The sequence below is a fragment of the Dromiciops gliroides genome, chromosome 3, assembly GCF_019393635.1.
Source record: "Dromiciops gliroides isolate mDroGli1 chromosome 3, mDroGli1.pri, whole genome shotgun sequence".
NCBI classification, from domain to species: domain Eukaryota; kingdom Metazoa; phylum Chordata; class Mammalia; order Microbiotheria; family Microbiotheriidae; genus Dromiciops; species Dromiciops gliroides.
This window is the reverse complement of record NC_057863.1, coordinates 596,144,260-596,157,008: the sequence shown is the minus strand read 5'-3', so window position 1 is coordinate 596,157,008 and position 12,749 is coordinate 596,144,260. Positions and strand designations below refer to the sequence as shown.

General features: G+C 49.9%; 2 protein-coding genes across 2 annotated transcripts in view; one reads left to right on the top strand and one right to left on the bottom strand.

Annotated features, from left to right (window-relative positions):
* The first annotated feature begins 1,028 nt into the window (after nt 1-1,028).
* MARCKSL1 (MARCKS like 1) lies at nt 1,029-3,324 on the top strand. Its single transcript, XM_043995313.1, has 2 exons — nt 1,029-1,325; nt 2,082-3,324. The coding sequence occupies exons 1-2, from the start codon at nt 1,248-1,250 to the stop codon at nt 2,580-2,582; spliced, it is 579 nt and encodes a 192-aa protein (XP_043851248.1). The 5' UTR covers nt 1,029-1,247; the 3' UTR covers nt 2,583-3,324.
* A 248-nt stretch (nt 3,325-3,572) lies between these two features.
* The window catches only part of HDAC1 (histone deacetylase 1), a 29,367-nt gene continuing 20,190 nt past the window's right edge, over nt 3,573-12,749 (bottom strand). The window contains exons 8-14 of the mRNA XM_043998382.1: nt 10,575-10,683; nt 10,097-10,237; nt 8,457-8,565; nt 8,198-8,328; nt 7,779-7,931; nt 7,122-7,170; nt 3,573-4,481 (exon numbers count right to left, since the gene is read on the bottom strand). Coding sequence (XP_043854317.1) covers nt 4,454-4,481; nt 7,122-7,170; nt 7,779-7,931; nt 8,198-8,328; nt 8,457-8,565; nt 10,097-10,237; nt 10,575-10,683 — 720 coding nt within the window. The 3' untranslated portion in view covers nt 3,573-4,453. The remainder of the gene's footprint in view (nt 4,482-7,121; nt 7,171-7,778; nt 7,932-8,197; nt 8,329-8,456; nt 8,566-10,096; nt 10,238-10,574; nt 10,684-12,749) is intronic.

Here is a 12,749-nt window from a genome sequence, read left to right as displayed (position 1 = left end):
GCAGAACTAAGGAGAGAACTTGGGAGTCTGGTAGAGGAGGAGGATGATCTAGTTCCTGGACAACTTACCCCCCCCCAAAATGCACATCACCTTGACCCCTGGGGCCATAGGAGTTTTGGGGAGGGTATGGTGGCTCCCCTTTAGGGAGGGAGGATTCACATTCCTATTCTTGCCCTAAGAAGAGACATCACCCCTACTTGACACAAGGTCCCCAAAGACCCTAGAGAACCCTAAACTCTCCCGTTGGCTTTAGACCCCCTCGGGTTCCTTCTCTCTTTCACCTGATCTCCAGGAATCTCTCCCTTTCCACAAAGGTTCTCTAGGCCTCTACCTCTCCTTAAGAGGTCCCTCATCCTATCCTTCCCTAAGGAAATCCAAAGGTCCTCCCACATCTTTGAGGACACTCCTCCTCCTATTGAGGGTACCCTCTTTAAGTGACCCTCAAGTAGCCCTTGTCTGTGTGTGTGTGTGTGTGTGTGTGTGTGTGTATGTGTGTGTATTTTTCCCCCCAGGGCAATGAGGGTTAAGTGACTTGCCCAGCGTCACACAGCTAAGTGTCTGAGGTCAAATTTGAACTCGGGTCCTCCTGAATCCAGGGCTGGTGCTTTATTCACTGCTCCAGCTAGCTGTCCTCAGCTCCTGTCTTTTTAAACTCCCTCCTCCCCCGCCCACCTCAAAGTGTGTCACAAGCCCTGGCGCTCCTTAAGGAACCCCCCACCTCCACCCCCACCCCCGACCCCCGACCCGTTCCTCTCCTTAAAGTGATCGCTAAGGATTCTACCCCCTCCATACAGCTATCGTAATTCTCACACGCAACCCCCTCCCCCACTTTTCCTAGGCTTTGGTTTTCGGGGGGGTGGAGGGGGTGGGAGGAGCGGGGAGGGGCGAGGGGGCTTAGAACTCCAGGGCTGCCGGTTGTGCAGGTGGGGGCGCCTTGGGTCCCACCCCCGTCCCTTGATTGGGTGCTTATTTAAATGGACGACCACGCCCCTCGGGCTCGCGGTGCTATTTAAGCGTCGCGGCGGGCGGCGGGCGGCATTCCGGCGCGGAGCGGAGTGGCTGGGCTTGGGGGCTGCATCTGGGTACCCCCTTCGCCTCCCCCCTCCCAGAGTTCGCTCGGTCAGCAGGGGCAGCGTCCGGGGCTGCCCCCCGCCCCAACCAGCCTTCCCCTTCCCCCTTCCCTCGGGGCGTCCCCAGCCGCGGGCGCCCCGCGCTGCAGACCCACCCCCCCCACACCTCCCCCGACCATGGGCAGCCAGAGCTCGAAAGCGCCCCGGGGCGACGTGAGCGCCGACGAGGCGGCCCCCGCCAAGGCCAACGGACAGGTGGGTGCGCTCTCTGGACCGGGCCGGGGCTGGGGCCGGAGCCGGGATGGCGCGGCCGGGCCCCCCTCCTCCCCGCGCTTCTCCTCGTCCTCCTCCCCCGGGCCGCGGGCTTTGTGCCCGTCCGCCCGATCGCCCGCCCGCCCGCCCGCCAGCCCGGGACACGCGGCGCCCCCTCCCCCTCCCCCCGCGCCTTTTGTTCTCGGCTCCGCGGCTGCTCCCGGCGGGCGGAGGGAGAGAGAAGGGAGGGAGCGCGGGAGGGAGGGGGCGCGGCCGGCCGAGACCCGGGCCCGGGCCCCGGCCCCCGGCCCGCCGCCTTTGTTCGGAGCCGCGGCCCCGGCGCCCAGAACACAAAGGCGGAGCCCGGAGCGCCGCCCTGGGGGAGCCTCGGGCGGGCGCTACGGCCGGCCCGGGGATCCGGGGGGCTCGGAGGAGGAGGAGGGCGCGGGCGGGGCAGGGAGGGGGGATACCTGGGGGGAAAACCGGGCGGGGGGAGCGGGGACCCGGGGCCGAGGGTTGGAGCCGGATCCGCGCGCCGCGTAGACGGCGCGCAGACAAAAGCCGGGCGGGCGAAGGGCGGGCCGCGGGGATACCCGGAGGGATGCTCCCGGAGCCCGGCCGGGCTGGCCCAGCCGCCCCGCCCGGCCGCCCCGCGCGCCCCCTGGCGGCCTCGGGCCTGGAGGGGTGGGGGGCCGCCCCGCAGCTCCCCCCGCAGGCGGCTCACGGCGCTGCCCTCTGCTCTGCTCTGCCCGTCTGCAGGAGAACGGCCATGTGAAGAGCAACGGAGACGTGCCCCCCAAGGCCGAGGCCGAGGCCGCCCCCCCGGGCCCCGCCGAGCCCACCGACGCAGCTCGGGCCAGCGGCGACGCCATCGAGCCCACGAGCCCGGCGGCGCAGAGCCCGGGTGACGAGGCCAAGGCCGAGGGGCCGCCCAAGGAGACGCCCAAGAAAAAGAAGAAATTCTCCTTCAAGAAGCCCTTTAAGCTGAGCGGCCTGTCCTTCAAGCGGAATCGGAAGGAGGTGGGGGGCGACTCGGCAGGATCCTCGCCCACCGAGGAAGGGGCGGCCGAGGCCGAGGTGCCCAGCAGCCAGGCCCCGCTGCAGGGGGGTGACGAGGAGGCTGCCGCTGATGCCACGGCCGCCCCTGCCCAGGGGGCTCAGGCCGACGACAGAAAGTTGGAGGAGCCAGCCCCCCAGGCCGCTGAGGGTGCCCCAGAGCAGAGCCCCACGCCGGCCCCGGGCAGCGAGCAGAAAGAGTAGCCCCCCTGGGGTGGGGAGGGGCAAGTGGGCATCTCCCAAGATCAAAGGACTGTGCTCCCCCAGGCTGGGTCAGTGCCTGGCCCTGGGGCCGAGACCTCCAGGCAGAGCTGTTCTCCCCTCACCCTTGACCCCTGTGGACTGTCTCTCCTCCCCTCTGGCATCCCCCTAGCGAGTGAGTGCTCGGAATGGTCCTCCCACCCAGCCCTCCATCCTGCCTGCTCTGCAGTTCCCCCTTAGCGTAGTGGAGTGAGATGCTCAGACCAGCCCCAGCTCCAGGCCCTGCTCCTGCCCCTTTCACTGGTGAGCCCTAATCTTTCTTCCCCGGTAGGTTTGCTTGTTGCTCTTCTCAGTCCCTGAGGCTAGAGTGGGGTGCCTGGCCAACTCTGGGCCTGGCCTCTCAGGGCTGGGGCTCCTGCAGAGGATTTTGTGCCAGACCCCAGTGGCTCCATGGCTTGGGAAGGAAGCTAACCTGGTTGGGTTTTGATAAATGTCTTGATCAGTTTCAGACTCCAGCTTTGTGCGCCTGCTGTGTGTTCCTTTTGACTTTGTAGGGGAGCTGAAGGGTTCTGGGGGGGAGGGGGATCTGTATAATGTGAAGCAACTTATTGTTTTGTCTCATTTTTCTTCATTTGTAAATAATTTTTAATGGCCAAAACTAAACTTGTGACTTTTTCTAACTGCTAAAACCAACCTCCCATCTGGGTTTTAACTGTGTAACATTTGGAAAAGGAATAAACGTCAGGCCCTGTTGTGATGACTTTGTGTGTATTTGGATGGGGGTGCAGAGCACTTGGTTGTAGGCCCGGCATGAACTTGATCTTAGTGGTTCTTTTCCTTATAACCTTAACAGGACTGCTCTCAAGCTATTTTGGGCTTAAGTCTCAGGCTAGGCCTTAGCAGTCCCTTGATTGTATTTAAGGGAAAAGGGAAGCCTGGTCTCTGCTATCCTAACTCCTTGTCATCAGAAAAGCCAGCCAATTCACAAAGGCATAAAAATGTACCAGTTTTATTACAAAGATTCTTCAAAAAACAAAAATAATCTCAAAATGGAAACCACACCATAGATTCCAACCCAGACCACTCTCACACAAACAGTCGACATCGGTGGGTCCTAGCCAGGGGAAAAAAGGGGGGGACTATTTGATACCAGTGAAAGGGGAGCCAAGAGCCCTTAGCCTAGAATCTGCTGAGGTATGGGAAGCACAAGGTGCCCCTGGCTAACAAGAGGTGAACCAGCAAGAAGGCACATCCCTGCCACATGCCCATGGACCGAGGGAACCAGGCATAGCATCTGTGAGCAGACGCTAACTTCACCTCAGGACAGGGGAAGGTGGTTGGCTAAATACCTGGACCTACACAGGAACCGCCAGAGGAAGCTGGACAGACATATTACCTGTCATGCTTTCGAAAACTTCACTGAGTTTCAAATTAAATTTAGAGGAATAAAAAAGGCCGAGAGAGAGAGAGAGAGAGAGAGAGAGAGAGAGAGAGAGGGGGGGGGGGGGGGGGGGAGGAGGGAGAGATAAGGGGGGCTGTGGAGGCTACCCAACCCAGCCACCTAGGGCAATGTGTCCTATGTCATCTTAAAAATAACCCACCTAGAAAAAATGCTCCCAGGCCCTAAACAGCAAGTCAGGCAAGGGGTTGAAGAAATGGATTCACCTGACTGGGTCTCAGGTGTACAAGGCAACAAAGGCATTGGATCGGGTAGCCAACAGCAAACCCCCTAGTTCCTGTGTTGTAGGGACAGTTCTAGTTCATATATTTATATATAAATAGAGAGACATATAGAAAATATAAACTCTGAGGATGTAGGGGTAAGGAAACAGGAAGGAGGTATGGGCAGCAGGCCCCAAGGAAAGCTGGATCGCTCAGGCCGACTTGGTTTCCTCCTTCACCCTGTGGAACAGGAATATGAGCAGGGTTAGAAAGACATTCTTGTCTACTTCACACTATGCCCACGGGATCCCCAGTGGCACAGGGAGGTAGATAGAACAAGGCACTTCCCACTGTTCCGAAGACCCCTATGGAAAAGGTAATGGAAATCTGCCCCTACTCGGCCACTTTACTTAGCCTATGTAACAAAGGCAAACACAAAATACCTTTACACAAAAGCCATAAAATGGACTGAAGTACAGGTATACTCAATGCAGTACCACGACAATAAACAGAATTGTAAAATTAAATTAGAATATGCACAGTATTGTAAAGTTAACGTGTGTAGTATGCTGCCCCTTCCCTACACACTCACTGCACCTAGCCTGTATCATGGGTGGTTGTGCATTGGGGGGGGGGGTGAGGGGGGGGGGGCAATGAGGGTTAAGTGACTTGCCCAGGGTCACAAAGCTAGTAAGTGTCAAGTGTCTGAGGCCAGATAGTGGCTTTTTCCCCATAAATACATGTATATATAAAAGGAGAGCAAGCAATATTATCTTCAACTAGTCTTTGAACTTTTAAAAATCTTAAAAAGTATTTGGATCCATCTTTTCAGTGCAAGAAAAAAAGTTACTCAAATGATGAAATGCTTCTGCCAGTGGTTTCACTGTGATGCCTTTTGGTTTGACCTCAGGGTCCAAAGCTTCCCTTTCTTCTGCAGTCTGCAGCTCATTCCACAGTCCTTCTCCATGAGACTCAATCAAAAACTCCTCCGCATCCTTCTCATCCCCTTCTAGCTCCAAATTCTTGTGCTAATTTTACAATCTTGTTACTCACTTCTTCACATGGTTCATCTATGTCAAATCCATAAGAAAACCAGCAAGGGAACTGCAGGCACACTTTCTTCCCAACTCTCTTCATGCCTTAACAATATTCTGCATTGTATGGTATGTGTGATAGGACTTTCAGAAATCTATGTCGAGTCCTTATATTTATCCAAATCTGCCACCGCCTGGGCAAATACAGTACAGAAATAACATGTCTCGAAATTCCCAATCACTCCTTTACCCAAAAGGTTGTGATAATGAGGTAGTGTTAGGGAGTAGATAGGGCGCTTCTACATTTTCATTAAAATTATCCAAGACAGGGAAGGTAACCAGAAAACAGAATTGTGAAAGGAATACTATTAGCATTACAAAACTTCTCAACTTCAAAAGTATATAAAATCATTGTTCAAAGATGACAAGGGTTATCCATGCCTTGAAGGTTCATGAAATAATACACAAGTAGTTTTGCCTAGCAATTCCTTTCAATACTCTGGGCTTTTTGGAGAGGTGCACAAGAACAGGTTTTAATTTACAATCTCAGATGCATTTCCTCCAAGCAATAGAGTGTTTTTCCAAGCTTTTCCTGCAGTCTTTTCCTCCACAGAGATGGAGGTTCAAGACGGCCTTCTTTGATAAAATAGACCAGAGTTTCATCTACAGTAAAGATTTGCTCCAGCAAACAGGAATCTTCATCTGTTACTCTGGGAGCTTCTTTTGCTGCTTCAATATCTGGACTAGCAGCCACCTGCACATTATGAAATCCTGCATGATTTTAAATTGTGCAAACCAAACCACTGCTTGTTGTGAATACCTGTGTTCCTTCAAGGTACTCTGCCTTTAAATCTTCAAAGAAGCTTCAAGCCTTGGCTTGAAATGTCATCAAGTTTAAAGGAATATTCTTCTATCCACATAATTAAGTTGCTCCATCTCTAGAACAGGACCTTTCAATAGCTGACTTCATGCAAACACTATCTTATGCTTCACTAAGGTGTTCACAGTCAACACCACAAAACTGAGTTCATGTGCTATCGATGACCATTTTTGCCCTCCTTCATATTTTCTAATTTTCATTTCCAAATCTTTTGGCTTACACTTAGGAGATGGTCTGACTTCCCCCTTAAGAGCAAGTTTGCCACCAACCATGGTGAAAATCTCACTACTGAACACAAAGAGAGGTATCTATCTATCACTCACTGTTTGCAGACTTACAGTTGCTTCTTAGCTTCCCAACATCCTTCCCACTGCCTTCATTTGATGGTATGGAGGTCTGATTCTGCTTTGCATAAGACACTTTGGCAGATTTTCTTTTTTTAAAGTGAGGCAGTGGGGGTTAAGTGACTTGCCCAGGGTCACACAGCTAGTAAGTGTTAAGTGTCTGAGGTTGGATTTGAACTCAGGTCCTCCTGACTCCAGGGCCGGTGCTCTATCCACTGTGCCACCTAGCCGCCCCACTTTGGCAGATTTTTAAAAAATTTCTTTCAGGGGAAGCTAGGTGGCACAGTGGATAGAGCACCGGCCCTGGAGTCAGGAGGACCTGAGTTCAAATCCAACCTCAGACACTTAACACTTACTAGCTGTGTGACCCTGGGCAAGTCACTTAACCCCCACTGCCTCACTAAAAAAAAAATTTCTTTCAGAATTCTTTACACAAACTTGAATTTGTGTGAAGTGAGAAACTGTCTGTAATCCATTACAAGACTTTCTTATCAATTACAATGAAGGGTCCCCCTTCACTATGTGTCAAAGGTAGGCAGCTAGATAAAGGAGGGCCAGGACTTTTGGGGAACCAGTGCCAATGCTCTCTCCACCCCCAGCCCCAGCCCAACTTGGCACTCACCCTTTGGCTTCAGGTTTCTCTTCCTTTGTCTTCTCCTCCTCTTTTGCTTCTGAAACAGATGATTTCAGGGATGACAAATGGCAACCCCACTGTCCTACTTCCTCCAACTCTCCCTCCCACTGAACCCACCATCACCTGCCCAGGACTAGAACTAGACCAGACTAAGGGAAGATGTTCTGGGTTCCTGCATATCCCCGAAAGAACTTGATCACCACCTTCCTGCTGGGCACAGCTGGGTGAGCCCGGAGGACAGGTATTCCCCCAAGCTCTGTAGGCTGCTGCCCAGTGCTGAGGGACGAGACCCAAGGACAAACAGGTTTAACTAGTTTTCTAGGCGGCTGAGAGGAGCTTGCCCCCCCCCCCCCCAGTTCGAGGTGGCAGGGAAAGGGCTCGGGTGGTATGTAAGAGTCACTACTGGCTATGGAGAGATGGGTCACATCGACAGGCTGGGGGGGCCTGACAGGAGGTGAGTCAGACCGGCTACATTACAAGTCAGCTCTTGTTCTTTTGTGGGCCCTAACACTTCAGGGAACAGGCAAAGAGGCATGAACAGCCCTGTAGAGGCCCCCAGGCACTGATGGGTTTGAGGCCTCCCTCCTACTCTACCCCTTTCCCCTAAGCTCAGGCACCACAAATTCTGCCCAAGGACCTACCCACCTTTTTTCTCCTCTGGCTCTCGATCCTTCTCCTCTTCCATTTTAACTCTCTTGGCTTTCTTGAAGTTGGCTGAGTTCTTGCGACCACCCTCCCCTTCTTCATCTGAGTCTGAAAACTCCTCCTCACATGCAATTCTCTTGTCTGAGGAGCATACTGAGGGGAAGCAGAGATGACAGCAATGAGGTATGCAGCACCTCTGGCCCAAGAGAGCCTAACAAACATCTAATGCCCATCTCAATGAGCTTTAGCGATTTTACTTGAGAAGTAGTGATTTGCCCTTGAAAAACCCTAGTAAATAAATAGTGTTGGGACTCAAACCCAGGCCCTTCTGCTTCCAAATTCAATGGACTTCCCTCCTGGGTCACCAGGTTCCCTCCTCACTCATTCCAGACAGCATTCTCCTTCTTCCAGAAACCTACTTGAAATTCGCTTGTCAGGATCTTCTTCATCCTCATCTCCACTGTCCTCCTGTATCCCATCCTCAGGAATGGGCTGCATCTGGACACCAGGAGCATGTGGCAACATCCGAAGGTTCTCAAACAACCTTTGCCTGAAGGCCCCAGAAATGCAAGCAAAATGCTTTGTCAGTGGCTGAGGGAAAACTTGGATGCAGGATGGGGCAAATAAATGGTAGGGGGGTGGGGTGGGGGTGTAAAACTATAGGTAGGAAGCACTCACTTGATCTTCTCCAAGTACTCATTGGTATTCTGATTTGTCATGTTAGATGGGCTGATGTGAAGTTTGAAATCCGGTCCAAAGTATTCAAAGTAATCATTGTAGGGAAGTTCTGTTGAAAGTTTTTGAGAAAGAGTCAGAAGATGTGGATTGTCAATCATCCCCATGAAACTGAACAAATCATACGTCCTCTCCAGAATCATGTATGAATGAGAAGATAATGAGTGTGCAGATGGGAGGACTGAGGATGCTCCACCTTTTCAATGAAGCTGCCCAAGGAGACCACACCAATAGTCAAAAAAAATTCTAAGATTTAGAGTCAGAGACTCAGCCCAACCAACTGCCATCACCATCATTATTATTATTATGATTACCCAGGGAGTTAAGTGAATGGCCCAAAGTCACACATAGGTAGTAACAGAAACGAGAGCTTCATTGAGCTGATACCAAATCTAGCATTCAGTTCACTGTTTCATGCTGCCATGTTAGACACTTCTCTTTATCCCTGAATTTTAAGACTGTTTATCTCGTATGAGAATTGGTTCTGATGTTAAAAAGCATTTCTTTTTCTTCTTCTCTCTCCCTCCCCCACTCCCTCTCTCCCCTCTCAAACATTTCTAAACAACTTCCGGGGGCGGCTAGGTGGCGCAGTAGATAAAGCACCGGCCCTGGATTCAGGAGTACCTGAGTTCAAATCCGGCCTCAGACACTTGACACTTACTAGCTGTGTGACCCTGGGCAAGTCACTTAACCCCTATTGCCCCGCCAAAGAAAAAAAAGTAATTGGGAAATGTTTTTACAAAATAATAATGTTAATTTGTGGTTTTCTAAGTCAGTGTGCCCATGGGGAATCATTTCTGAATTTGACACCACTGGTGTAAGGGGTTCAGGCTAAAAAAATTCTTTGTTTCCTCAGTATTAAATAATTGCTTATATTATGAGTAGTATATTAAATTACCCTGGAGTTTCACAACACATTTTTGTTGTTGAAAGGGTGGTTCAAAGAACAAAAAAAGTTGGGAACCACTGGTCAAAGGTCATAGGATCAATGATGGGAGACTACTTGCACTGAAGGCCAAAGGCCTTAATTCACTATGTGATTTAGGTTAGTTAGCTTGCTTCCCTCTTCAGGTCTCAAGTTTTTTCTTCTACAAAACAGGGTTGGGGAAGGGGTCCAGCAGATTTAAAACGACAATTCACATCTATATACTGCTTTAAAGTTTAAACATGCTTGTCCCCTTACAACAGGCCTGAAAGATAAATAGTAGTGGTATTTATCACTCCTATTTTATTGGTGAGAAATCTGGGTCTCAGGCTGAATGATTATGGGAAACAGACTTGGGATAAAACTTGTTACAAAAGTGACTGAAAACCCAAATGATTCCAAATGCAGGGGGCACTTTCCACTCTACCATACCCAAGGTTCCATAGCAAGTAATGTCCCAGCTGAATTCTAACCCAGCTCTGGCACTCTGGTCATGACACCCATCGAGTGAAGTGGGAGTAGAAACAAAGGCTGTGAAACCTCTCTGAAGACTCCTAGATGGGTAGCAACCCTCAGGAGGTTAAGTGGCTCCAGAGGGAATAGGAACAAGACCTATCCCTCCCAGGTAACCATCTCGTCAGCCAAACTCCAACCTCACCGTTGGGAATCTCTGTGTCCAAGGCCACAGCTGTCTCGTACGTCCAGCACCGGGCTACATTGCGGATGGTGTAGCCGCCCCCTCCCAGCATCAGCATGGGCAGATTGAAGCTCTTGACAAACTCCACGCACTTGGCATGGCCTAGGTGGAGGAAAAAGAAGGGCACGTTTAGCAAACACAAAAAAGAAATGGACTGTCCACAAGCAGCTTATATTCCATCAAGGGAGACAACATGTAATCATTAAGTATATACAAAATAGACACAGAATAAATGTAAGATACTGTGAGGTCCCGAGAGTCTCAGTAATGGAGAGAAGTCAGCAGAGGCTTCATGTACTGGGTGGTGGTTGATGTGAACTTTTGAAAGAAACCAGCAATTTGTAGAAGCTGAGTTGAAGGAGTGCATTCCAAGCATGGGGGACAGATCAGGCAGAATCAGCAGGATGGACTCTGCATTGAGCTCTACCCTTCTGTTTACCTTTAATGGTAAGGTTGAAACAGCCTAATCGGTCTCCGGACAAGGAATCAGAACCACACTGCAAGACCACTGCACTGGGCTGAAAGGTCTCCATCACCTTGGACATAACCTGAAAAGACACGCCCAATTACCACTGTGGTCAGAGGACAGGACTTAGAGCTGAAAGACACTGGAGAGATCACCTAGGCCAATGCTCTTTTTCAGTAATATCTGAGAAACAGAGGCTTGGAGGTTAGAGATGGCTTGGCCAAAGGTATTAAGTACTAGGAAGATTTAGCAGGATTCTAACCCAGGGGCTCTGACCCCAAATGCAGGGCTATTTGTCACTGACCCGTGTTTGGCAGGCCACCCAAGGCAGGCTGAGCTGTTTTGCACTCCATTCTTCCCCAGGGTAGATCCTACACCCTCCATTTCAACTGTTTGTCGCCCCCACCCCAAATTATGCTACATTCTCTCTACCTTTCCAACCCTCTCATGTAACTTCTCTTAATAAATTCTACATTCTAGCCAATTTTGCTCTTGTCCTACCTTCTTCCACTCTGTCCTTGTACTCCATGCTTAGAACTGATTCCTCTCCCAGTCTATTCGAGTCTTTTCCTTCAATGGCCAACTCAAGACTCGCCTTGTCCAATAAAGTTCTTGCTCAGACTTCTCAGAATACTTCACCCAGAGCTCTGCTTTGAGATCTCTCCTTTCATCCTTCCTTTCACCTTGTGCTGCTTGTGCCTTCTCACCTCCCTCAATCTAACCTGCCCTATATTCTAAAGCTACCCAACCCTTCACCACACTCTCTGGATTGCCAGCCTGTAGCTAAAAACACCAGCTTTCATCTAAAGCCTTTCCCTGTCTCACTCCCTTCATATTCTTGCATTCACTGAGACTACATGAAGCCTGTCCCTCCAGACAAGCTTCTCTGACCACTCCAGCACTAGTTCCACACTCACTCATAATCCCCAACTCCCTGATCATGATGGGAGCTGGAATACACACGATTCCATTTCCTGGCTCTCCTTCACTCAGTAACCTCTCCTCTGAGATTCATTCAATCCATAGCTATCACCCAATCAAGAGTAGTAGTTGTTGCCTACAGAGGTCCAGGATACCTTTTCTTTTTTCAAGAGTCCAGGGCTCTCCTCTCTTTGTGGTGGCAAAGAATTGGAAATCAAGGGGATGCCCATCAATTGGGGAATGGCTGAACAAGGTGTGATATATGTGGTATATGTAATGGAATACTAGAGTGTGCTGTAAGAAATGACGAGCAGACAGATTTCAGAAAAACCTGGAAAGACTTAAGTGGACTGATGCTAAGCAGAACCAGGAGAACATTGTACACATTAACAGCAACATTGTGTGATGATAAACTGTGATAGACTTGGCTCTTCTCAGCAATACTATACCAAAGGACTCAAGATGGAAAATGCTCTCCATATCCAGAAAAAACAACTGTAGATTCTGAATGCAGATTGAGCCATACTGTTTCTACTTTTGGTTTTTCTTCTTTTTTGAGGTTTTTCTCTTTTGTTCTGATTTTTCTTTCACGACATGACTAATGCAGAAATAAGGTTATATACCATATCAGGTTGCTTTCTGTCTTGGGGAGGGAGAAAAATTTGGAACTAAAAATCTTATGAAAACAAATGCTGAAAACTATCTTTACATGTAACTGGAAAATAATAAAATATTTTTATAATTTAAACAATAAAAAATTTAATTAGAAAAAAAAAAGTCCAGGGTTTTCCTCCCCAACTCCTGCCTTCATAGAAGGTCTTCCAACATACAGACTGATATTCCTTCAAAAATGCTGACCTCCCAATTTCTCAACTTAACTCATTTCCCATGACCTACTTCTTAATTCTACCACAGCTACAAAGACAGTTATCAGGTTTATGAAGTCTGAAATTCCTTTATCAGATCATGTTGTCATTTCAGTTCTCCCTCTGCCTAGTAAGTCCAAACAGTTGCAAATCCTCCAAGCCTCTATTCTTTCCCATATCCCTACACTGGTGACTCCATTCTTCCCCATCTTGACCCTCTGGTGAACCAGTTCAATTGTACACTATAATCTTTAATCTTTTCAAAGATCTTGCCCTGCCAAAGGCCTGCCTTAGACTATTCTCTCTCATATCTGCTATCTTTACTCCTATTCGCATGCTGAACAAAACTGGAAGAAATCCC